General features: G+C 38.8%; 1 protein-coding gene across 2 annotated transcripts in view; it reads left to right on the forward strand.

Moving 5' to 3' along the window:
• The window catches only part of LOC121873540 (putative E3 ubiquitin-protein ligase UBR7), a 31,730-nt gene extending 5,137 nt beyond the window's left edge, over positions 1 to 26,593 (forward strand). The window contains exons 2-11 of one of the 2 annotated variants that reach the window (XM_042377172.1): positions 2,488 to 2,624; positions 3,420 to 3,480; positions 5,198 to 5,347; positions 5,549 to 5,651; positions 5,795 to 5,865; positions 10,973 to 11,048; positions 11,082 to 11,276; positions 19,679 to 19,779; positions 22,218 to 22,386; positions 25,523 to 26,593. In XM_042377172.1, the coding sequence (XP_042233106.1) occupies positions 2,488 to 2,624; positions 3,420 to 3,480; positions 5,198 to 5,347; positions 5,549 to 5,651; positions 5,795 to 5,865; positions 10,973 to 11,048; positions 11,082 to 11,276; positions 19,679 to 19,779; positions 22,218 to 22,386; positions 25,523 to 25,680 (1,221 nt within the window). In that variant the 3' untranslated portion in view covers positions 25,681 to 26,593. Of the gene's footprint in view, positions 1 to 2,487; positions 2,625 to 3,419; positions 3,481 to 5,197; positions 5,348 to 5,548; positions 5,652 to 5,794; positions 5,866 to 10,972; positions 11,277 to 19,678; positions 19,780 to 22,217; positions 22,387 to 25,522 lie in introns of both variants that reach the window. The other variant, XM_042377171.1, reaches the window with a different exon arrangement.
• The last annotated feature ends 364 nt before the right edge of the window (positions 26,594 to 26,957 follow it).

Consider the following 26,957-nt stretch of genomic DNA (forward strand, 5'->3'; position numbering starts at 1 on the left):
TCATAATTATTATTATTATTTATTTATTTATTTTTATTTTTTGTATAGTTCAGACCATTCTAAGACATTTCACACTTCTTTTTTGGCATTTTCGTCAGAAATTTATATTTTTGGGGTATTTTAATAGATAAAATTACCAACAATATTACTTGTTTAAAGTGGGCATGGCTTTGAAGTAGAGGGAAAATGTGAGGTAAGATACCCGGTACTAAAAATACACCAACGCATTATTTGTTTTTATGTTTATTTTCTTACTATATTTTCTTCAGTGAGTTCTGATATGATCTTTTCTTGTGAAAATGTTTTGTTTGGTAGATAATTATAGTATTTCCACGCTAACCTGGCCATAAGCCATGCCCCTCTTCTATACTAATAGCTGATTGGTTCATAGAAAATTCAACCTAAATGTGTTCACAATTGGTAATCAGACCTCTGTTAATATCTAAAATAATGTTAAATATCTGGACTATCAAATTGAAAATGATTTCAAGGCATTAGCCCTTCAAATAGGGTGTTAGAAAATTTTAAATACAGTGATATCCCCGTTATCCGGAACAATTGGTGCAGAGCACTTCCGGGAATGAGAAATTTCCTGGTAACGAGAAAAAATCCCTCGCCCCCGGAATTTTCCGGGTAGCGGTAAAATGTTCTTGGAAGTTCCAGAAATTACCCATTAATGTACATCATCTCTCGAACCCGGAAAATTATCCCTCATTCCCGGAATTTTCTGGGTAACGGAATTTTTTTTCAGAATTTCCAGGAAATGGACCTAATTTTCATCTCAAACCCGGAAAAAAACTCCCCCATCCCTGGAATTTCTTAGGTACTGGAAAAATTTTCTCAGAATTTCCAGAAAATCATTCCCAATGCTGGAATTTTCCAGAAAATTTCTGACTTTGGGAATGATTTTCCAAGAAAATTTAAATTCCGGCTATCGGAGAGTTTCGGGTTTGAGGGGTTCAGGCTATTTATCATAAAAGGTCGATAAAAAGACGCACTTATATACGCGCAGTCCAGGGGGGGGGGGTACAACACTCGGGGAAACCATCGGCTATTTGTAGCTATAAACGAGGGGCTTATGGGCCATGTTAGTGTGGAAAGGGCATAGGCCCTTAGGCACACACTACTTTGTCTTCCTTGGTGGCCTACTGACAGAAATGCCTGTGATCTACTTGCAGACAAATTTGAGGAAATATCAGACATTTTCGAAGATGAAATGATAATTTTTTTTGTTACTTTGACTGATTTTATTGAATTCAGAGAGATGCAATGTTTTACTTGTTGACTGTTGTGTCTCAGTTCTGAATTAATTAAAGCTAGCCTAGACGACCTAGCCTAGATGACCTAGCCTAGACATGATGGCTAAGAAAAAAAGATATGCTGGGCAGGTGGTCACTGACATAAGTTGTGGATTTTTTTTTTTCTTCCTCCAATGAAAGCAACTTTGTTGAAGCTTCATGGTGTAATTTTATGTTTTTAGTGGACGTGAGAGTATGCTCGGCCTGAGCTGGCCGGTTGTAAACAAACAGATGACACTCGACTACTTGGCAGATTTTTCACGGGAGTATTTACGGTAAATAATTCTTATGGGAATGTGAAATTTTAAGCGATACAGTGGAGTTGCGATATTTCATTGGGTACCAGATAACATCATAAATTTATCAAAATGCAAATTATAGTTTAATTGATTTAGATGGAAATAATTCCAGTATTACCTCTATATCTGAAATAATTGGGAGAGGGGATGCCAGAGTTAGCACTCAGCATTTTTTATTTATTATTAATTTATTTATTTTTTTTTTCAACTTGTAATTTCAGGTAGACTTTTTTTTTATACATACACCCACAATCTTTCATACAAAATGTGAAAACAATTACTGTATTTATTATAAGGTCAAAACATAAAGGGAAGAAACATTTCTTACTCGGGAGTTATCACGCAGAGCGGGGAAGTGGCGTGGGGGATGTCAGCTGTACGCGGTCAGAATTATTGGTTCGTTGTTTGATGGCTAAAAGGTGTGGATAATTTTTTTGGTTGGAGTACAAAGAATAGCTCCTTCCATACTCAAACCATCCTCTGGGCAACGTAACACAGTTCTGCCACTCAGCTGACTCATATCGGGGTGAGTCGGCTACGCATTTATAAAATTATATTTTCTTTGATAACATAGCTGTTGTGTTTTACTGTGTTTGTTATGAAAAAGTGCCAGAATTAAGGTTCGGAGGAGCTCCAGAAATTGTTATAGAACACGTCACCATTTTCCCCATAAGATTAAGAATTCACTGTATGCGAGTTTTTTTTTGCAGAACATGACCCTCGAATGAAGTGAGGGTCAGGTATTAGAGTGAAACCTGTTGACTCACAGGATGATTCATATCATCTGACCCCTTTCATATTGCCAGTGTAAGTGCTTTTACTGTTTTATTTTATGAAGGTTTTTGAGTCTCCAAAATAATTACAGATAAAATATTTTACTTTATTTTCAGGGATATGTCAAACGGCAAGCACTGTATGCTTGCATGACTTGCTGCTCTGTGGACAGTGGTAGATTAGCTGGTGTATGCTTAGCTTGTAGCTATCACTGCCATGAGGACCATGAGCTTATTGAACTTTATACAAAAAGGTAAGTGAGACTAAACAGATTATCATACCTGAACACCACATGATAGAGCCTGTCATGATCTAACCCTGATGTGGTAGTTGCTAGTGATTCAATAGATACTCTGGTGATAACCCTAAACTAGTTTGTTAGACTCACATCCCTCAAATGTAAACTTTATAATCATACCATACACTGTACTGTACCTCAGGGAAACTAATGATGACTGGGGCAATAATCAAAAGTAATCCTTCACTCTAACCAAGTGGTTCCCAAACATAGGGTCACAACCCTAAGTGGGGTCACAAGATGCATCATAAGGGGTTGCATAGAGTTTAGGGTCATTGGGTTCCCATAGACCTCATGGTGTCACCTGGGTCTTATAGTGATCACTCTTTTTGTACAGGTGTCAAGGACTGAAGGGCGTGGCCAACAAGGTACTGTCGTTAAGTCGGGATCATAAGATATGGTCAAGGGATTAATTCATTTATTCTCCTTGTGTCAGTCTAGGTCAGGCTTGCCCTGATAACACGTTTCGCAACAGAAGTTCCACACTACAATAATACCATTGAACTGTTGTCAGCTCGGTTCACTCTACTTTCCACGGATGCAGAAAAAAATTAAAGTGATTGATTCCCTGAGCTGCTTACTGAATCATTTGATTTTGTTCAGTATTTGAATTTTTGCATATTAGTGTTTAGTATTTATCTGGCATTTAGAGGACATGACATTTAAGCTGATTCACCTGCTAGTGGTCTTCTCATGTACAGTACTGTATAATAAAAGAGTTTCCATTATGATACGTGTGAATATTTTCAGAAATTTTCGCTGTGATTGTGGCAACTCCAAGTTTCCTCACAATGCTTGCAAGCTTTTGAAGGTATGTATAACTGTACAGGCCACCTAGCTCTCACTCTACTTACTCTTTTCTTTTTACTCTTACTCTTTCTTCTTACACTTACTCTTTCTTTGTATTCCTTTTCTTACTCTTGCTCTTCTTGCTCTTACTCTTTCATTTTATTTTCGCTCTTCTTACTCTTTGTACTCTTGCTCCTTACTCTTACCTTTCTTCTTACTTCTTATTATTACTCTTTCTTCTTACACTTACTCTTTCTTTGTATTCCTTTTCTTACTCTTGCTCTTCTTTCTCTTACTCTTTCTCTTTTTTGTACTTTTCATCTTTCTCTTACCCTTTTTTCACACCCATTTTTCTTCCTCTTCTTAATCTTTTTTGTTACTCTTACTTTTTCTTGCATTCTTTTTATTTCTTCTTACTCTTTCCTCTTACTGCTGTACGTTGTTTTGTGTAACGTCACGTTAGCGAGACTTACTGTACTACTCTACTTAAGAATTACATATTTTTCATCAGATTTAGACACACGTGACAGTGTTATTCTTACATAAATATCTGTACTGGTACAGTACTGTACAGTAAGGTCTTGTATTTCACAAATAATATAAACTGGAAAAATTGCGTCAAATTCAAATTCGCCAAATGCAAATACATAAACTAATGGGAAAAATAGCAACATAGACTGGCCACTCTACATCAATCTTTGATTTTCCCATTTATAACCTACAAATGATTTTAACCTAACCTAACCTGTTTCTCCTGAGACTTTCAACACGTAAGTTTAACTTGTACTTATTGTGTACACAGGTAGACTGTGTCCATTGCATCGTTTATCATTGTGATAACATAAAAATATGGCAAATTAAGTACTCATTGTAAGTGTTAAGATTAGACTAATTACATAGCTATGATTTTTATGTAAATATATATTGGATTAAACATTTGTGTATGATTGCCTATATATGATTTGCTTGAAATACTAAAATTAATTGTATTCAACAGGTTTGACCCAATTATAAAGTTCAAGTTTAACGTGAAGAGTCTGATTAACCTTTAAACGCCCGGAAGGCGCTTACACAATCGAACATACGATGTCGAACGTGAACTGTAAATATTGCATAACCCCGCGCTGTGCTTAAGAGGTTGAGGATGGAATCACGCTATAGCCAACATCCGTATGCAAAAGTTTGCGTTTTACAAACAGTCCCCTATTCATCAATCGCGTTGCAACCAATTCGTGTTAACAAAACGCGTTGTAGCAGAAATGACTGTAACTGGTATGAGGGCTGTGACATCATTCAAGACGGTGGCCAGCATTCAGCTTGCTTGATCTCGTGTTCAGCTGGCTGGATCTTAAGAAATTCATGATATTTTACGCCAAATATAAGACTTGTTTACATTAGGTAGTGCTCGCGAAATGAAATCGCGTGAAATATGAGATCTTACTGTATATCAGTACTGTTCAGTACCATGTTTGGTTGTTTATGATGGTTGTGTGTTCTACTGCACTTAAGAGACAGCATAAATGTTAATTTATAAAGTTAAATAGGCAAGATTTTTAATTAAATTTACTTAATTAGTTAACAGTCAAATATGGATTACCTAAACTTAGTAAAGAAGATTCCAAAATTAATTTTGGTTAATTTGGGAAATTATTTGACCCAATCCTGATGTACATGTTGTAAAGCTGAAAGGTAAGTTACCCGGTAAGTTCTGGTGAGAAATAATAAGACACCAATTTCAGGACAAACTGCCTGAAAACCCAGAAAATGGATACAACCACAACTTTAGTGGGACGTACTGCACCTGTCAACGCCCCTATCCTGACCCAGAGGACACCACAGATGATGAAATGATTCAATGCTGCATCTGTGAGGATTGGTACCATGGCAGGGTCAGTAATCTACTCAATAGTGATTTTTTACTTTTCTTAAGACCTATCAGTTACAGCGTTTGGCTAGATGTTCCCAATTACTGCACATGTTCTTATGCAATCTAACATGGGGTAACATTAAATTTTAATGTGATGTGTGTTGGCTAATGGACATAATAAAAGTTTTCTTAACGGGTTCTTTTTATTGTTAAAAATTTTCAGCATCAGGGCGGCAGTGTTCCTCCTGGTGATGACTATGTGGAGATGATTTGTGGACAGTGCCTTGCTAAACATGATTTCCTCGCACCTTACATGGGTCTGGCTGGTAAGTAAAGTTATTGTGTTATCTGAAATGGGAATTTATTTGAAAAAGACAAATATGTATATACAGTACACTGGTACTGTAATATATATAATAGGTATATAATGTTTAAATTTTCTGATATTTTCTTTTTTCCTCTTTTTTAGTTGCTGTGGTTAAGGCGGAAGAAAGTAAATGTGTGGTTGATGTTGAGAAGTCTACTGGGAAAAATCCACAAGTAGGTATCCACATAATCATCATGTAAATGAAATTTGTTTTAATATAAAGTTATGAGTGTATAAGAAAATACAGTAAATACCATATAATTAATGAGACAAACGACAACAAAGAGGACTGTCTGTACTGTACTCACTTGTCTGATAATGCCAGTTTAGTTAGTCCCTTGGCTGCTACAACAATGCTCACCACATCTTTTATCAAATTCTGATGTGTGGAGTCAAAATATTCCTAAACTACCAAACCTTTATCTTTCATTTCTCTCTCTCTCTCTCTCTCTCTCTCTCTCTCTCTCTCTCTCTATATATATATATATATATATATATATATATATATATATATATATATATATATATATATATATATATATATATTAGGGATCCAAATCCAGGCCGTAAGTCGGAATGGTCGTAAGTCCGACATAGATTTAAAAAAATAAAAATAAAAAAAAACTTAAAATCTACAATGAAATACAGTACAGTAAAGGTAATGAATAATGAGGAATGGATACAGTGTGACTGAGCACTTACCTTTAATGTAGTCAGCTGAATGCACACGGGGCCCCCATAATTTTCTAATTATACATCGGGACTACATTAATTGAATGAAGCAGAGGAGGAGACAGGGCTGCATGTGTCATCAATGTCGCTTTCTTGAGACAGGTTTATGTACGGTGGAAACTTGCTGGTTGAAGGTATTGGAACATCTTGAGGGAGTGAAGAGACAGCACTGGTGGGGCGTGAGGTGACAGCACTGGGGGACTTCTTAAAATAGATGTCCAATTTAGACTGCACAGTTTGCTTTTTCTTTTCATTATAAATTTCTCTGTAGCAAGCAAGTGCATCTTGGATCATTCTGTCAACTTTGGCAAAACGCTCATAATTTTGATCCATGCCATCAAACATTTGCATCCCTTTATTAATTGTAGCAAATGCCTCTGCCATTTGCTTCACTGAAAAATTTTTGGGGGGTGCAGGTCCTTCTACATTTAGACTGGCTTCTTCCTGTGCATCTTGGTGTGCTTCCAGTTCAATAAGATCCTCGTTACTGAGCTCTTCTGCTACACTTTCAACCAACTGTTCAACATCTTCATTATCAATTTCTAACTGAAGCTGTTTACCTAACTCCACTATCTTGTTACTAATATCCGAAATAACTTCATTTTCATTAAATCCTCTAAAACTGTTCACATATCTTTTCAGGACTTTCTTCCATATTCCATTCATGCAATGTTTTGAAACCTGATCCCATGCTACACTAATGTTCTTTATACATGACAAAACGTTGTACTCCTTCCAAAACTCTCTGAGCGTTTTCTCACCTTCAGTAGCAGCAACAGCCTGAGCGAAGGTCATGCGTAAATAATACGCTTTAAAGGCAGCAATAGCACCTTGATCCATGGGTTGGATGATAGAGGTAGTGTTAGGTGGAATGTACACTACCTTAACATCAGGGTGCATGTCGTCCAGGTGTGGTGGGTGTCCCGGAGCATTATCCAAAATCAGCAAAATCTTGAATGGAATCCATTGTTGCAGACAATACTCCTTGGCTCGTGGAATGAAACAAGTCATGAACCAATCCTCAAACAGTGCTAAGGTCATCCAGGCTTTCTTATTACTGCGATAAAACACTGGCAGTGTGTGCTTGCTGACATGTTTAAAAGCCCTGGGGTTCTCTGAATGATAGATCATGAAGGGCTTTAGCTTGAAACCAGCAACATTCCCCCCAACAGAAGTGTAATTCTGTCCTTGAATGCCTTGAATCCGGGCATTGTTTTCACCTCTTTGTGGATGTATGTCCGCTCAGGCATGCGCTTCCACAATAATCCAGTCTCATCCACATTGAATATTTGCTCAGGCAAATAATTCCCTTCCACAATCACTTCATCTAACTCCTCCTTAAAAGCTTCTATGTCGGACTTATGACCAATCGGATTTACGACCTGGATTTGGGTCCCTAACCCTGTCGTAAGTCGGGGAGCACCTGTATATTATTCCACATACATGTAAGTATAAATACAAAGTTTATGTGAGGATCAGACAACGTCCATTTTGGTTAACGTCACGTTCCAAGAACATATCTAGGATGTTAACCGGCGCATGACTGTATATATACATGGTGGTCCCTCGGTTAATGAACACAATTCATTCCACAGAGTCGTTCGTTAACCAAATCTATTATTTCAATGGAATATTACAGAAATTATTATGAAACATGAAGGCATTAGAACCAATGCACTCTGTAAAGAATATGGCATGTCATCCTTGACTGCCTCTACAATCAGTTGTTTGATATGCAAACAAAGCTGGTGGTAATACAACATACACACCTCAAAGTAAGTTAAAATACAGTATTCTATTGTTTTTAATTTATTACTGTACAGTATACTGTACAGTACAGTACTGTATTTAGTTTATATTTTATGTTTTGTTAATTCTATTACTGGTATACAGTACTTTGTATGTATACTTTTTCTGTGAGTTGGAACCAATTACTGTACCCAATATCCCATTGAAATAATAGATTCAGTTAACGAACTACTCTGTGGAACGAATTGTGTTCATTAACCTAGGGACCACTGTATATTTATAAAGTATATTACCTTATTTATAATTAAAATATACTGTACTCTGTGTACCATATTGTCTTTGATGGGGATACTGTACAGTAGGCTCTCACATCTGGACACGTATTTAGACTAAAAACCTCGCGAAATTCAAATCGTCCAAATTTAAATACAAAGGTCCTATGGAGAATTTAATTTGAGTCTGGTACTTTAGATGTTTGGCTAAATTTTGCCTTATTTACCCTACTTTTTTGGCAAATTACTACCTGTAATAAAGCAACGTCCTAATAAACCAACGAAAATAACACAGATAAAGTTAAATAAAAACTAAAAACAACACAGAAAAAGTTTATTAAAAAAAACAAAATTTTTGCCTTGTCAGCCAAAATATATTTTGCATGTTTCTTGCCAACTTTTTACTCCCTCTTTGCCTTTGGCAGTTCTGGGTGCTTAGGAGGGTTCCCATTCACACCAGGTTGACCCCTGCCACCTACTGGTTCAACACTTGCCATATCAAGGGCACGAAATGAGCGTCTGAACACGAGATCACCAAGAGATAAAGTTCTGGCTGTCTCCGTGCGTGGGCGGGAAGGAACTAATGGCCCTGCTAGCGCCACAAACAACTAAGATAATTTGCAGGAAGGAAAATGGCTTGTGACACCAGTGAAGGCTTGGTAGTGAATGAAAAAGTTCTAGACACTCAAGCGTGAAGAAACAAAAATTCCTGCGCTTTGAGACCAGCAGACAACCTTTCGCAATTCCTCAATAGATGGCGATGCCGCACCACTGCCATTAGTAAACAAACCGCACAGCAGCAAGGGTTGTGTAGCTGCAGCCGTTTATTTTTAATTTTTTACCGACTGAGTAAGTAAATACCCTGTAATCGTATTTTTCGCAGTACAGTATATCAACAATATTACTTAAATCAATTAATTTATAGTGTAGAGAATACTTGTAATTGCTAAGTAATGAGGTAAGAGTCTTTGTAAGGGGCTGATTTCAGTTGACCCTAAGAAAACCTCTGCTACAACCCATCAACTAGCGTCTTGGAAGGCGCTCAAACCCGTCAAAATTCAAGTTTCCTCCGTCGAAATTTGAAATTGTCTCTTTTTTTTCCAAATAAAAAACGTTGAATTAAAAACTCGGAAAATTTGAAAACCTACTGTACAGTGATATAATCAGATTTGATATAGGCCTAAAGAAAAGTGATAGTTACGAGAGATGACACTTCATGAGTAAATTGCTGGAGGTTGGGGGTGGGACTGGCAGCTGCGGAGTTTGTGTGTGTTTTTATTTATTCATTATTATAATCTTGTATGATCAGCCTCTTATGGTGTATGTTTTATCATAAATAATATAACATACTTTATTAAATAATAGAATAAATTTGGTATTTACCTAATTTGTAATTTCACTTCAAAATAAAGGGATAAGCCAAATCAGGTCATCTCTTCCCTGACCACTGATCCCCTAAGGAGGGGAGTGAGGGGGTGGGACCTACCATTGCTGCATTCACATTTGTTTTTAGTCTTTATTATATTCTTGTATGATCAACCTCTTATGGTGTGTTTCATCATTAATAATATAAAATGTTAAATAATAGAACAAAATACTATATATAATTTGTAATTTGACTTCAAACTAATGAAGACTGAGATGGACTGTGGCAGGTGTGTGCGTGTGACATATGGATGATGCATTACGCCCTCATCTTCTGTGCTCTTGGGAGGGTTACCATCACTTGTTTGAATTTTATACCTAAAATCTTACCACATTTCTGTGGCTGAATGTGTGTTAAACTTAAGCAAACCATTCATAGTGCAGCATTATGGGCTAGTTCATTCTAAGATTGGGGGAATAAACTGCTCACCCACAGGTCCGAAAGGAGGAGAAAGGCTTCAAGGGAACGTTCGTTGGCAGGAATTTCAAATGACAAATATTTAAGGGTTTGGACAAATGTTTCTTGTCTGGACTATCCCAAAATCAAACTTACGGTGTCCAGACTTTGGAGGGTTTACTGTACAGTACTTTACTTTGTGGCTTTATTCTGATCCATGGATATAAGTACAGGTAATTCACAGGTTATGAAGGAGTTCCGTTCCTGGAGACATTCTAAAGTAAAAAATGTACATAAGTCGAAGCGTTTCCATGTCTATACCGCGCTTACAGAACAATGTTTAAAGTCCCACTATGTCATATCCTGTGTCCTTACATACATCTAAAATCACTTCATTTAAGAGAAAAGAAGACCTAGAATGACAAAATACAGTAAATGAAAGTAAAAAATAAGTCGTCAGGTAAATAAAATCCTGTACAAGTACTGTAATTTAAAGTTTAACCCGTTTGACCCTATGGGACCTTGTTCCTATCGGCGGGTATTCATAAGTCGGATGTACATAACCCGGCGACCTCCTTTGTAGTGCTTGAGTATATTAGCAAATATATTCTTATTACTTAGAGGTTTATGTTGCTCAAAACCATAATTAGCACACCAAAAAAACACGAGTAATAATTAGCCCTATTTATAATTAATCATTTTCAGAATGGATCATCTTCTCCTGTAAAAGATAAGCAAGAAAGGACTGAACATAAGGATGCTGAGGAAGCTAAAGAGAAAGATAAGAAGGATGTTGAGGAAGCTAAAGAGAAAGATAAGAAGGATGTTGAGGAAGCTAAAGAGAAAGATAATAAGGATGCTGAGGAAGCTAAAGAGAAAGATAAGAAGGATGCTGAGGAAGCAAAAGAGAAAGATAATGAAGCTAAAGAGAAAGATAATATGGATGCTGAGGAAGCTAAAGAGAATGATAATATGAAAATACAAGTCATTGGGACTGAAAAAATATCAGGTAAGATGCTTTATATTTTCCTCGCTACATTTATTTGTGCTTTCTTTGATAGTGGCCTGTTGTTGCTGTATGGCCGACTCCTCATTAAGTTAGTCTTTAACTTTCCCAATTTAGGGGAATTAATGAACACAAGACTGTATTTGAATGTGAAGAATGGGAATAATGATGTAAACATAAATGATATCCCTTGTCACATAGCTAATGCAATTGGTTGTCCTTAACAACCTCACAACAAGCCTGTCATCAGCCATCACATTGAGAGATCTTCATGTAGAGACCAGGGGACTGGCCCATCATGTTTAATCTATCTACTTGGGAATTTTTTTTTAAGGGAGTCGTGCACTAACACCCTCCATATAAGGAATGGCTGCAGTTCTTTCAGGGTGGGGAAGAACATAATATTTTAGCCATGTCAAGATGCACATTTCCCATAACATTTTGCTCAACAAGAAAAAAGGGGTCCTATTGTCCACTCCAAACATGAAGTTTTGAACCACGCAAATGAGATCATAAAACTCATGTGAGTTTTATGATCCCCATATGTTCACATTATGGCAGTTAACCCATCTTGAAATGCGAAAGATATCGCCATCAGGGAACAAGACCCTTTTTAGTTGTTGTCGTCGTTATCAATTGGGTTCGAAGTGAAATAGGCAAACTCGTAGTGCTATAGCTTGTCATTTGGTTTTAAAGCTTGCACTATCTGTATTTCATAAGCATGAGGATGCAATCTCTTGTGTACAACTTGTATGCTCTTCACGTGAGGCATGATGAATAGACTTCCTTGGGCTGTGTTGGAAGGTTTCGTGGTCATTAGCAATGGTTTCTTCTGAAATGCCTGGATATCCACTTGTGGGCCTATCAGTAGCACTCCTTATCTCCAGAAACTTAAGGACTATCTCCTTAATGCTCTCACACATGAGAGAGTTGAAAGTGGTGATGGTGTTGATAGTTGTTTTGGTGAAGGCTGTAATAGTTATAATGATAAAGGTTGTGGTTGTGCTGAGTGGAGATCAGGGTAGGAGGTATGAAAAGGCCAGTAGAAGGGGTGGAATGACGTAATTGCTGCCTGTGCTCAGGAGGAATGAGAGCAGAGGGTGTAGTGGGAGTAGTAGCAGTAAGACCAGGGGAACTAGAAATATAAGGGCCTTGAAGAGCTCTAGGTGGAGTAGAAAAGGAGAGGGATTCCTATGTAGCATAGCTGATAAGCAGAGTGTGGTAGGTGGAAGGAGCTTGGTGACCGTATGTGGTGGTGGACCATGTGGGGGTGGGAGGTAGCGGGTGGTATGAGCTTGTATAATGCAGGAGATATGAAGGAGATGCTTGGGATGTGGAAGGTTGTGGTGAAGAAGAGTGAGGGTGGTACGTTGTTGGTGCGGGGTGGTGGTAGAGGGAGTCTGGTGGTGAGGCGCGTCATAACGTGGTTGCAACTGACACAATTTATCCCTGTGATTCATGACTTTCTTTGTTGTTATCACGATCATTCTCACCACCAGGCTTTTTATTATCACTATCCACTTAATCCTCACTGTCCCTAAACAGGAATTCTAAAAAATCATCCTCTTTCAGAGACTTGTTCAAGACACTGTCACTATAACGAGGTTGTATAGCCTGATACGGTAACTGCTTTTGAAAACTAAACACTTCCTCTGTCAATATAAAAAAAATATTACATTACACAACCATCACTTCACTTCTCTAACACCAAATATAAATTATTTCAGGGAGTAGGGTAAGCACTGTAATCCAGGAGTTGAGGCAGCCTGCACGGGGTTATGGACGCGGCTCACTCTCGCAGTCTGAGTGCTGAGATAATACTGTGCATTTATCTGTCTGGTCTTCCCTTCCCATAGGCCTCAACAGTTGCCAATTAATTCATTAGATAGAACTTACTTGTTACTATGACGCATCAAAATTTGATGCATCCGTTCTAAGAGACAGTAAATTCCTTTACCTGTATTGTATATACTGTATGTGTAGTCACTACACACACACACATGCAAATAAATAATAATGGGAAAATCTTCTCACAAATAATGAGAAACAAATGTATTAAAAATGTTGAGTCTACCCTCAAGTCCACTCCGTGCTTTGTTAATAATAAAGCACGGCATAGACTCAACGTTTTTAATACATTTGTTTCTCATTATTTGTGAGAAGATTTTCCCATTATTATTTATTTGCATGTGTTTTGTGTGTGTCTGCAACACACACACATATAAATTTATTTATTTATTTTATTTTTTTTACAGGATTAGCCCACCAGGGCACAGTTCATTGACCCACATTGGGGCCTGGGGAGCAAAAATATAATAATAATAATAATAAAAATAAGTATAAATTATAATAAAAAATACAAATTATAAAATAATAATAAAAATAATAATACTGTAGAGCCATAAATAAATATGAAAATTAAAACAAAATCAAGAGTGAGAAATGATATACAGTAATGTATGTTGTGTTGTCAATGTAAGAGAAACAATTGAGACCCTGCAATTGTGTGTAAATGAGGCAGAAAGACAGATCAGCGACCTGGGACTTGGTCACAATTTTCGTGATGCCATATAGCAGCAGGGTCTACCATTAGACAACACATTATGCTTCCAACACTCACCCACCACCACAACCAACACTCACCCACCACCACAACCAACAATCACCACAACTCACCACCACCACACAACACTCACCCACCACCACAACCAACACTCACCCACCACACACAACCAAACACTCACAACACCACACAACCAACACTCCACCACCACCACAACCAACACTCACCCACCACCACCACACAACACTCACCCACCACCACCACAACCAACACTCACCCACCACCACCACAACCAACACTCACACACCACCACCACACCAACACTCACCCACCACCACAACCAACACTCACCCACCACCACCACAACCAACACTCACCCACCACCACCACAACCACCACCACCACCACCACAACCAACACTCACCCACCACCACAACCAACACTCACCAACACCACCCACCGCACAACCAACACTCACCCACCACCACAACCAACACTCACACCACCACCACAACCAACACTCACCCACCACCACAACCAACACTCACCCAACAACCACAACCAACACTCACCCACCACCACAACCAACACTCCACCCACCACCACAACCAACACTCACGCACAACCAACCTCACCCACCACCACAACCAACACTCACCCAACCAAACCCACCACCCACACAACCAACACTCACCCACCACACACAACCAACACTCACACCACCACCACACAACCAACACTCACCCACCACCACCACAACCAACACTCACCCACCACCACCACAATGCACTCACCCACCACCACCACAACCAACACTCACCCACCACCACCAAACCAACACTCACCCACTACCCACCACAACCAACACTCACCAACACTCACCACCACAACCTCACCTCACCCACTACCACCACAACCAACACCACCCACTACCACCACAACCACTCACCCACTACCACCACAATAACACTCACCCACTACCACCACAACCAACACTCACACTACACAACCAACACTCACACACCACCACAACCAACACTCACCCACTACCACACAACCACACTCAACCCACTACCACCACAACCAACACTCACCCACTACCACCACAACCAACACCACACTACCACCACAACCAACACTCACCCCTGCACACACAACCAACACTCACCCACTACCACCACAACCAACAACACTCACCCACAACCACCACAACCACTCACCCAACCAACACTCACCACACCACCACACAACCAACACTCACACACCACTCACACGACCACCCACAACAACACACCCACACCACCAACCAACCACCACAACCAACACTCACCCACCACCACAACATTCACCCACCACCACACACTCACTACACACCATACACCCATACACACCCACCAAAGCCACTCATTCACCCCCACCACCACCACAACCACGCCACAACCAACACTCACACCACCACCACAACCAACACCCACCACCACCACAACCACTCACACAACCACCACAACCAACACTCACGACCAACACTCACCCAACCCAACACTCTACCACAATAGCACTCACCCTACCACAACCCACTGCCACACACCACAACCCAGCACTCCCCACTACCACCACAACCAACACTCACCCCTACCACCACCACAACCAACACTCACCCACCACCACCACAACCCACTCTTACCACCACCTGACAGCGGCTCACCCCACACACCACCCACTACCAGCTCACCCACTACCACCACAACCACAACCCAACACCACCACACTACCACCACAACTTGCCACACACCTGTGCTCACCCACACCACCACAACCCACTCACCCCTAAACCAACACTCACCCACTACCACCACAACCACATCACCCACTACCATCACACCCCAACCCACACTCACCCACTCAACACCACAACCAACACTCACCCACTACCACCACAACCAACACTCACCCACTACCACCACAACCACTCACCCACTCAACACCACAACCAACACTCACCACTCACCACAATACAACCAACACTCACCCACTACCACCACAACCAACACTCACCCACTACCACCACAACCAACACTCAGCCCACTACCACCACAACCAACACTCACCCACTACCACCACACAACCAACACCACCACTACACCACAACCAACACTCAACCAACACCACACCACCACCACCACAACCAACCCACCACCACTACACAACCACCACCACCACAACCAACGCCACTCCACTCACCACCACACCGCTAACGCCACCACCACCACAACCAACGCCACCCACCACCACCACAACCAACGCCACCCACCACCACCACAACCAACACCACCCACCACCACCACAACCAACACTCACCCACCACCACCACAACCAACACTCACCCACCACCACCACAACCAACACTCACCCACCACCACCACTCACCCACCACCACCACAACCAACACTCACCACCAACCATCATTCACCCACCACCACAACCATCATTCACCCACTACCACCACAACCATCATTCACCCACTACCACCACAACCAACACTCACCCACCACCACAACCACCCACCACAACCATCATTCACCCACCACCACAACCAACATTCACCCACCACCACAACCAACACCACCCAATTAACACCACAACCAACATCACCCACCACCACAACCAACACTCACCCACTACCACCACAACCAACACCACCCACTACCACCACAACCAACACCACCCACTACCACCACAACCAAACACTACCCACCACCACAACCAACACCACCCACCACCACCACAACCAACACTCACCCACCACCACAACCACCACTCACCCACCACCAACCAACACTCACCCACCACCACAACCAACACTCACCCACCACCAACCAACACTCACCCACCACCACAACCAACACTCACCCACCACCACAACCAACACTCACCCACCACCAACCAACACTCACCAGCACCACCACAACCAACACTCACCCACCACCCACAAACTATCATTCACCCACCACCACAACCACAACACTCACCACCACCACCACAACCAACACTCACCCACCACCACAAACTCATCACTCACCCACCACCACAACCAACACTCACCCACCACCACCACAACCAACACTCCCACCACCACTAACACACCCACCACCACAACCATCATTCACCCACCACCACAACCAACACTCACCCACTACCACAACCAACACTCACCCACTACCACCACAACCATCATTCACCCACCACCACAACCATCATTCACCCACCACCACAACCATCATTCACCTACTACCACCACAACCAACTTAATCACTATCTTATAAGAACTCCAGCAATGTAAATTATATTCTCCCCAGTCACTTGTGACATTTTATAAACAAAAACAAAACTCAATCTAGAGGACATAAATAAACAAATAAATACTTCACTAGACCTTCGGCGCCAACTGTCAAACATGTCACTGTCAGTGGTGGCACGGTTCCGCTAATTAGTGAAGCTAACTTTCTCATTAGCGGATTAGCATTTTCGCTAACTTTGGAAACCATTAGCGGACCAATTTGCTTCCGCTAAATTTGGTTCTGCTAACCTTAAGTCCACTAACAACATTTATACATGTTTGTTCCTGTCTGTTGTAAGGTGTGACGTCGCGTGTCTCCAACGGCCAGTCAGGCACACTTGGCTGACTGCGTGTTAGTACGTGCAAAGATATCTTGAGGGCCCAGAGAGTCACCCTGTCAGGTGGCAACTTTGAGAGGCTGGTGTTTATGAAGGGCAACCAGTATCACGTTGAGGCGATGGAGAAGGCCCAGCCATTGCAGCCGGAGTGAATGGAATTTTTTGATTATTAAAGTTTAATACTTTTTTTTCAGTAAATAAAGACTGTCAGTGTATGCTGAAAGAATCAGAGAATGTAATTGTAAACTAATGTATAATTTCATTTCTCATTTATTTGTTAATTTAATTAGGATTTTTTTTGTGTCAATATATTTGGTTATGCCAAGTACTGCATAAGTTCATAACCAGGATGTCATCCAAGGTGTGCACCAAACAAAATTTTCTAAAAACTTACTTTTCATTAAAGTTTAGAGTTTTCTGTTTATTTACATGACTAAGACCAACAATAAGTTATATAAAAATGCACTGGTATAATGTGCATGTGGTTGGTATTGCATATTTACATTAATAATGAATAAGGCCGATAGGTTGTATGAGAATGCAAATTAATCATTTGTGAAATTGTGTACAGTGTACATCTTGATAAGTTGATCATCTGATCTTGCCATGAAGCTATTTGCTACCTATGCTATACAGTACTATAGTTTTTGGATTCGTTTAATACTTTCTGTCTTTTCGTACAGTAAATAAAGATTATAAAGTGTATGTTGAAACTTGAATGTAAACTAATGTTTAATTTCATTTGTTCATTTAATTATTTGTGTACACCTTGATCATCATCTGATCTTGGCATGCTATGCCTTTTTGGAAAGCTCTATGCCTAAGCTACAAGACAACATATGAAAATTTCAGCTCTCTAGGTCTGTTTTTAAGGGTTTTAGAGCTAAAAAAAGCTAAATTCATATAATAAAAGTTAGCGTTCGATTCCGCTATTTATTTTAGGTGTTTAGCGTTAGCGAAGTTAACTTTTTAGTTAGCGGTTAGCGAAGCTAACTTTTCGTTTAGCTGTGCCCACCACTGGTCACTGACACCCTCCCTTCCTCCTCCCCCCTCCCCCAACTTCCAAGCCAGGGTTGGGTGATTATAGGCTTTGATTTTTTATCTTATATAATATCACAGTCTAAAGTTAGGAGAATATAATTTGCATTGCTGGAATCCTCACAAGACAGCGAATAATTTGAATATTAACGTCATCTATTTTGCACAAAAGATAAAAATTTTAGCTATTTGTAATTAGAACTAAAATTTGTATGTCTAATGCAAACTATAGCATGTTTATATTCAAACTAATCACTATCTTATAAGAATTCCAGCAATGTTAATTATATTTTCCCAGGTCAGTTAGTGACATTTTATAAGAGAAAAACTTGGTCACACGTAAGGACAAAAATAAATAAGCACTGGACCTTGGCATCAACTGATCACTAGAAAACAGATCATTTCACATCCCTTAATTTTAGCTGTGTTGATATATAAGTGTTTGTTTTAACATAATACTACAAAAAACAATGTTTTGTTTACTCTAAGAGATGGGCTGAGGTGCATCTGGGTAGTCGTTTTAGTATTTTGTGTTTCAAGTACCAAACTAAATTATTCCATTGAAATAACACTTGGATTTAGTGCGAATTTGATTTAAAGCGACCTCTCTTGGAACGTATCTCGTGTTATATCGACGTTCTACTGTATAAGGAAAAGTAATATAACACAAAAAATCATGGAATAATTAAAGGGCCGAGCAGTGCACCCTCCTCTAGCTCTAATGGCCAAAGCTACACTGGCTTCATGCTGCGCTGCCACGTACATGATGACCAAGACTGTCTTGGGGAAGGTAACAAGGCCCACACAAAGAAAATAACGTCTGTCAAATGGCATCTAAATTTCAGCCAGTTTCACTGAATAGTTTTTGAGTTATTTGAAATTATAGCCCATTGGACGCCACCTTTTATGTTCAACGCCACAATGGCATCATGCGAGGCTGAGAGGGTTAATAACGAAGCACACGGTGGACTTGAGTGTAGACTCGCGTTTTGGACATCAGATGAAATATGTAGGTTAACTGTTCTTTGTTATTTTACTTTTAATATTTACTGTACCTAGTCTATCTGTAGCACATTTTTATTTATTTTTATTTTTTTAATTTGTCTAATGTAAGTAAACCTTATTCTAGGTTGTAAACTGAATGACCTGAAAAAACAAGATCTGCCAAGTGGTGCTGTATTCTTACCATATCTATGGAGAAAACAACTCTGTACCTGTGATGAATGCAAAGTAAGTTACCTGTTCTTTAGTTTACATTAGCTGATGTATAACCCTTAGGCCCCAGGTGACGTTCCAAAATCTCCGACCAGCGTGCCCGGGTAACATTCCAGAACGTCCGCCTATCAAGATAGAAAGAAGTATACAGTACTGTACTATATACTGTACAATGGAGAATTAATTATTGTTGTTAATGAAAGGGAAATGGAGACCCAAAAATTTATATCTGAGTTTTCCCCTCCGGTACAAAATACCTTATTTGCTGACCTATAAGATGCAACACCTCACCACCACCACCACCACCACCAAAAAAAAAAACTCCATGATCTTATGTGCCCATATTACCCAATATTGTTGGGAAATGGATGGTTACTCTCAACATTTAGATATACCTAGTGTTACATGCAATCCCCTAATGAACCCCAAAATAAATCTACTATTTCATATTTTGCATTACTATAACAAATACAAAACTTATATAAATTACTGAAACATATAAGGAATATTATAAAATATTGGGCAATATGGTAAGTCAAAAGACTGAAGCAAACTCACAACTCTGTACCTCCTTTCCAAGCATTCATATACCATACCTCTAAACTTTCTTAACTTGTTTAACAATTGAGGAGCTCCGAACTATAACCTGCTAAGAGCCATATGTTGCTGAAACTTGTTATTTATTGCATTGTATTCCCCAACCTCTCCTCTGTCCCCTGGGTACTTCAGAGAGCTAATTGGGAACATGTACATGTGGGTGAAAGTTCTCTGAAAAGACTATTGGATGTTACACATTCCTACCCGAGCATTTTCCTTCTTTTTCTATTTTGACACTTGGCATATTATGGTCTGGAGCTCCTCTTTTGTGTTACTTCAAGCAACCTTTGTATATTGGTCTATTTAGATGAAGAAAAAAACTGTTTCTACTGTAAAACCATTAAGGAAAACCTAATGAAAGTTTAAACACAACCTCCATTTACATATGCTAACAAAGCAAAATACCCACTGTAGTTGACGGTGCAGAGCACAACCAAAACAAAACATTCAAAGCTAGCACCGCTGATCAGGTGGATTTGATTGGCATTCTGCACAGTCCACTAAGTTTTACACTTTAATTTACATTATCCCATGGCTCAAAAGCAAGAAGACAGTTAAATTATGAAGTACCTGTTGTTATGCTATTTCCAATAGAATAATAGGGTTGGTATTAACAACATGTAAGGGTGGACTTAACTATTTAATAATCAAAACACACATTACTGGTATGGCACACAGTAGCAGCACTTCCACGCCACACTGTAGCACTCCCACGACACACAGCTGCACCTTAAGCTCATTGAACAGGCTTTGTGTGAAATATAACAGTCTAGGACTGCTTTTAGTATCCTGGTGGTCCAGAGGTAGCGTTCCCCGGTCACAGTCATGGGCTCGTGGGCTGTGGGTTCGAATCCTGGCGGGTTGAGGTGTTGATGATTGTGTATATATACACCTAGACCAGGACTTACGACTACGTGGACTTACGACCGCCTCAGATATAGATAAAAAAAAAAAAAAAATTTTTTTTTTTTAAATGACACACGCATTTTCTATACCGAAACGTTTCCAGTTAATGTAGTCTCCATGTATAATTAGAAAATTATGGGGGCCCCATGTGCATTCAGCTGACTACATTAAAGGTTAAGTGCTCAGTCACACTGTATCCATTCCTTATTATTTATTACTTTCACTGTACTGTATCCATTCATCATTATTCATTACTTTTACTGTACTGTATTTCATTGTAGATTTTTTATTAATTTTTTATCTATGTCGGACTTACGACCATGTCGGACTTACGACCTGGATTTGGGTCCCTAACCCCGTCGTAAGTCGGGGTCTAGGTGTATATATATATATATATATACATACATACATACATACATACATACATACACATACATACATACATACATACATACATACATACATACATACATACATACACATACATACATACATACATACATACATACATACATACATACATACATACATACATATACATACATATATATATACATATATATATATATATATATATATATATATATATATATATATATATATATATATATATATATATATATATATATATATATATATATATATATATATACTTTCAATAAATGTTGTGCATCAAAAAATTGGCTTTGCAACCACTACAGGCACTTTTATACTGAACTTGTGTTGCTGTAAAATGGAACTTTACCCTTGGCTGTAGTTCTATTAGTTTTTCATTAGTGTTTAGCATTAGGAACATCATTTGCTATCACCCAGTATATCTCCTCAAATTTTTTATTAGATTTTTCTGGTAATTGTGCAGTTTAGTATAATATGTTCTGATACAGAGTGCAAAATATTCCTAATCATGGGATATATACTTGATAATTATTTGGATTTAATATTGTTTCCAGGCCAAGTATGAAGCAAGAGGGGTTCTCTTTTTACTTGATGATGAGGACCCTGTATCTTTTTATGAAGAAAGTGGGAAATCTCATCATCGGAATCCTGGTGCTGATGTGCAGAGAGAACTGGAAGCTCTATCGTCACTCGATCGTGTCACTCGCACAGAGATGGTTCATGGTAAGTTAGTTATCATTCATCAATTGAGACTTGTGTGCAAGTTTGTTGTTTATAGATTTATATACTAGATAGTTGATGAAATGGGACAGTTAACTACAGTACTGTGTTTTATGACCTGTAAAAATATTGAAGGACTCCTGTACATTCATCATATTAACTGGATTTACAACCCAGGTTTCCAGGACCCCCACATGTGGGTGGCTGAGAATGAATTCCAGAGAACCAGAAAGTGGTATATCTCCGAACAACCATAACCCTAAAAATGAAATTACTTCAATGTAGCAGTTGTCAGCTTTGGCAAAGTGCTAAGAGTCATGACCACTTTCCTGGTTTGGGCTATGGTTTTGGCACTTAAGTTCTTTTAACATGTTTTGTACTCTTACATCTAGGTAGACTGGTTGCCATGCAGTCCTAGATGATATTTTCATAACTATATTTATCTTGTTTCAAAATTGTTTGAGCTGCTAAACTACCCGATCAGTAGTTAGAAGGTGTGCTGGTGGCAGGACCCAGCAATTCCTGGTGCTATGCAGAGTTGTAAAAAGTACTGGACTCTCTTACTTAACTAAAGGTATTGTTACATTGGCAAAATGTTACTCGAATAGAAGTAAAAGTATCCAAAGTGAAATGTACTCAGTAGAAGTAAAAAAATTATTTCATTAATAAAGTACCCTGTACTCTTCTGTCCAGCTGTTAGATAGGGTGGAATGAAAGGCATTTTGTGTCATTAACTCTCCTCCTTTAGTTGATAATCTTTTTTCCCTTTCTCTTTGCCGCAATGTTGCTTCACTCTCTCTCTTTTACAGGTACTTTAATGGGCAATGTTTGGTGGATTTGGCATCGTGTGTACCGCCGGCAAGACCGTTGGCTCGTAACACTTGTTTTGCCAGCTGTGTCCAGCCCACTGTTTCTGTTTGGATATCGGCACACTAAAATAACCCATTATAGTACAGGGGGCCGCCCAAATTCGTGGATTTTAATTTCGCTGTCCTCTATTATTTGCGGATGACACCCTGGATGTGCCCAAGAATGTCTGTGGGTAGTTTTAAAGCTGTCAGCATTTTTACGGCTGGGACAGGAAGCCATTCGTTCTAGAGACAGTAATTTCCTTTACCTGTATTGTTAATGTGTGTGTGTAGAGACATGCACACACAAAACACATACGTACAATTAAATAATAATGGGAAATATCCTCTAAAATAATCAGAAACAAATTTATTAAAAATGTTAGTCTACCCTCAAGTCCGTGCTTCATTAATGAAGCACGGACTTGAGGGTAGACTAACATTATTAATAAATTTGTTTATGATTATTTGTGAGAGGATTTCCCATTATTATTTATTTGTATGTGTTTTGTGTGTGTGTGTGTATGTGTGTGTCTACACATATACACAATACAGGTAAAAGAAATAATTGTCCTAAGGGCAAACACATAAAGGGAATATACATTTCTTTGTACACAAGTAAAAATGTCCCCCCACCCAGTCAGGAAATGTTATTCGCGGATTTGGCGATTTGCGCCATTTTGAGAACCTAGCCCTCAAATTTGCCCCCTTGTATATCCTTCTTTCCTCACACAGCCAAAATGTTGTTTTCATACTCATACAACCTGTCTCACTTCAAAAAGCTGGTTTTCTGGCATCTTTGTGGTGTGGATTAATAGTCTTTTTCTCTTCTATTTTTAATTTCTTTTTAATCTTATTTTCTCGCCCCCCAGCCACCGTTGTGGGTTGATGACCTGTGTCCAGGCAGGTTTTTCCCCGTAAAAATCAATAAATAAAAAGTATTTTCAGTATAGAAGTATTTAATATTTTATATTTTCAATGATAAAACATACACCATAAGAGGCTGATAATACGAGAATATATAATAAATACAAGCAAATAAAAATCAGTTCTGTGCGGTTGCTGCATGGAATGTCAGAATCCTTCTGGATACTGGCACAAATGGGCGTCCTGGAAGAAGAACTGCCCTTATGGCATTGACATAGCAGCCATTAGTGAGTCCCAGCTCCCAGACGAGGGTCAACTCACAGAGCAGGGGTCTGGCTTTACCTTCTGGAAGGGTAAGCCGGCTGCAGACAGAAACCGCATTTATGAAGTTGGCTTTGCCATCTGCCAATGTATCCTGCACTGGCTAACTGAAATGCCTATTGGGATCAACGAGTGCTTCATGACACTCCGAGTCCCACTGAATAACTTACGTCATGCCTTTTTCATCAATGCAGAGGATGACGCCAACCTCGACAGAGTGCTAACCTCTATGCCCTGAGAAGATAAGGTTATGCTCCTATAGCGCGTTTTTTCCCAGCTGAGAAAAGATGCCCTGCCCCCTCGTCAAAATTTACAGCTGATTGGCTGTTGTAAACCTGTCCGATTTTGTCCTGAAGTAATGATGTATTTCTAAATGAGTTTATTCATAATGACCATTTTTGACGAGAAAGATAATTAACTAAATTATATAACGATACATACATTCATTATTTCAAACATAAGCATGTAGGAAGTTTATCAGAGTATTATATATGAATTAACTGTTAAACTCTGGTAGCAAATTCACGCTTTCGGAAGATGCATTTAATATATACTTATTTTTACCCACGATAGGCCTACTATGACAAATTACGTATCAGTAATACTACATTATGCAAAAACAACATTTTAAAGATCAGAATCACATTGAAATATTACACGACCGTTTGCAAAGGTGGGAAATATGACTGCGAACAACTTCATTTAGGGAATTTTCCGGTAAAATTCCGAGCAAATTTCAATTCCTGCTATTGGAGAGTTCTGGGTTTGGGGGATTCCGGCTAACTGTTATTATTGTGTATAAAGACAATTTTAAATGGTTTGCAAAGTTTTAGTGCGTCAAAAAATTACAAAATTGAGGTGATTATTTTAAGCTGTTTGGATAAATTTATATTTTGGGCTGATTTGATACCCATAGCCCCAACAATAGTTATTTAATTTGTGAGGGTTCAGTGTACACTGTATATCTTACGTGATTGCCACAGGCATTCATAGTATGTACATGAAACTATAAATTGTGTGAATGATTTTTGAATTGAGTGAATCTTTTTTTAGGTAAATCATGATACAGTACAGCAATTACAGGTAAATTTTTCTTTAACCAGAATACAACACCCTGAGCTCATCCCTCCGAGAGTACCTGCGTAAGTTTGCCGAGAATAAGAAGGTGGTGCGAGATGAGGACATACGTGAATTCTTCTCCCAGTTAGAAGCCAATAAGAAGCAGCGGCCAGGTTCAAGTATCCAGTTGTTTTGTAAATAAATAACTCGACTGAGAAGCTCTTAGGTTTTAGTGGATTTAAGTACTGTACAATATGTATTTTTTTCCTCATTAGATGTACTGTACCCTGTATTTAAATTTTTAGGTGACTGAACTTCTTTGAGGGTTAATAAATAAAAGTACCTCAATACAGTATAAGGTTTACTATCCAGCATTTCCCTAATCAAAAAGTTACTGTATCTGGAATTTCCATTATTTCTCAATACAACTGCATGAAACTGTCATAATTAAATATTGACACTTCATTGGTAAATTTGTTTATCAAAAATATTTGTTATTAAAAAACAAAAATATTGTTCTTGTAGAAAGTAATGAGACTAAATACAATGATATCTCTGTTAGACGGAAAGATTTGTTTAGAACACTTTGGCTAACGAGGCGACTCTCAAACTCGGAAAAATCTCCCATCCTCAAAATTTTTCCGGGTACTGGATAAAGGGAAAAGTTTCTCAGTAATTTTTCTGAGTACTGGAATTTTTTTATGAATTTTCCAGAGACGCATTATTTCATCTCTCAAACCCAGAAAAGATCCTCCATCCCTGGACTTTTTCCAGGTACCGGGAAAGTTTTCTCATAATTTTCCAGAAAATACTGTACACTCCTTGAGCAAATTTTAATTCTGGGTAAGAGAGATTTCAGCTGGCAGGGATATTATTACAATTTAAAACATTAGTTGGGTGTTAAAAAAAAAATCTGTAAAATGTGTTAGAAAAATGCTCTTATAACTAAGGTATTTTCATATTTGAAACCAAATAGGTCTGACATGCTGGTTAATAATTTTTTTTAATTTTAATGATAATTCTTTTCAAACTAATGATTCACATACTGTGTGGAAGAATCTTGTAATATAAGTGTAGAATGTGAATTTTAGAGAAAAATAAAATTTTTGAAAAATCATGCCAGTTTAACCCTACCTGGTGCACGTGGGGGCTCTTTTATCCCCTCCCTAAGGCGGTTCCTTGATACTGTACATATTTACCTAATTACATGCAGACTTCCTTTATTCTCTTAGAAAACTTATGAATATATAAAGAATAGCCAAATAATTTAATAAACATTGTCCAATAAATTTTTTCCTATTGGATTTATGGTAAAAGATAAAACTAAGCCTAAAACAATATAAAACTCGGACGAACAATTATAAGAAAGATGGTGCTGCCGACACACTGCCAGACGTGTGATTAACACTCACGGTCCTTGTCATTTTTTTCCTTTTTCACTGAAGCAATTTTTCATACCACACATTTACATTTCTGATA

The sequence above is a fragment of the Homarus americanus genome, unplaced genomic scaffold (genome assembly GCF_018991925.1).
Source record: "Homarus americanus isolate GMGI-L3 unplaced genomic scaffold, GMGI_Hamer_2.0 scaffold30858, whole genome shotgun sequence".
NCBI lineage: Eukaryota > Metazoa > Arthropoda > Malacostraca > Decapoda > Nephropidae > Homarus > Homarus americanus.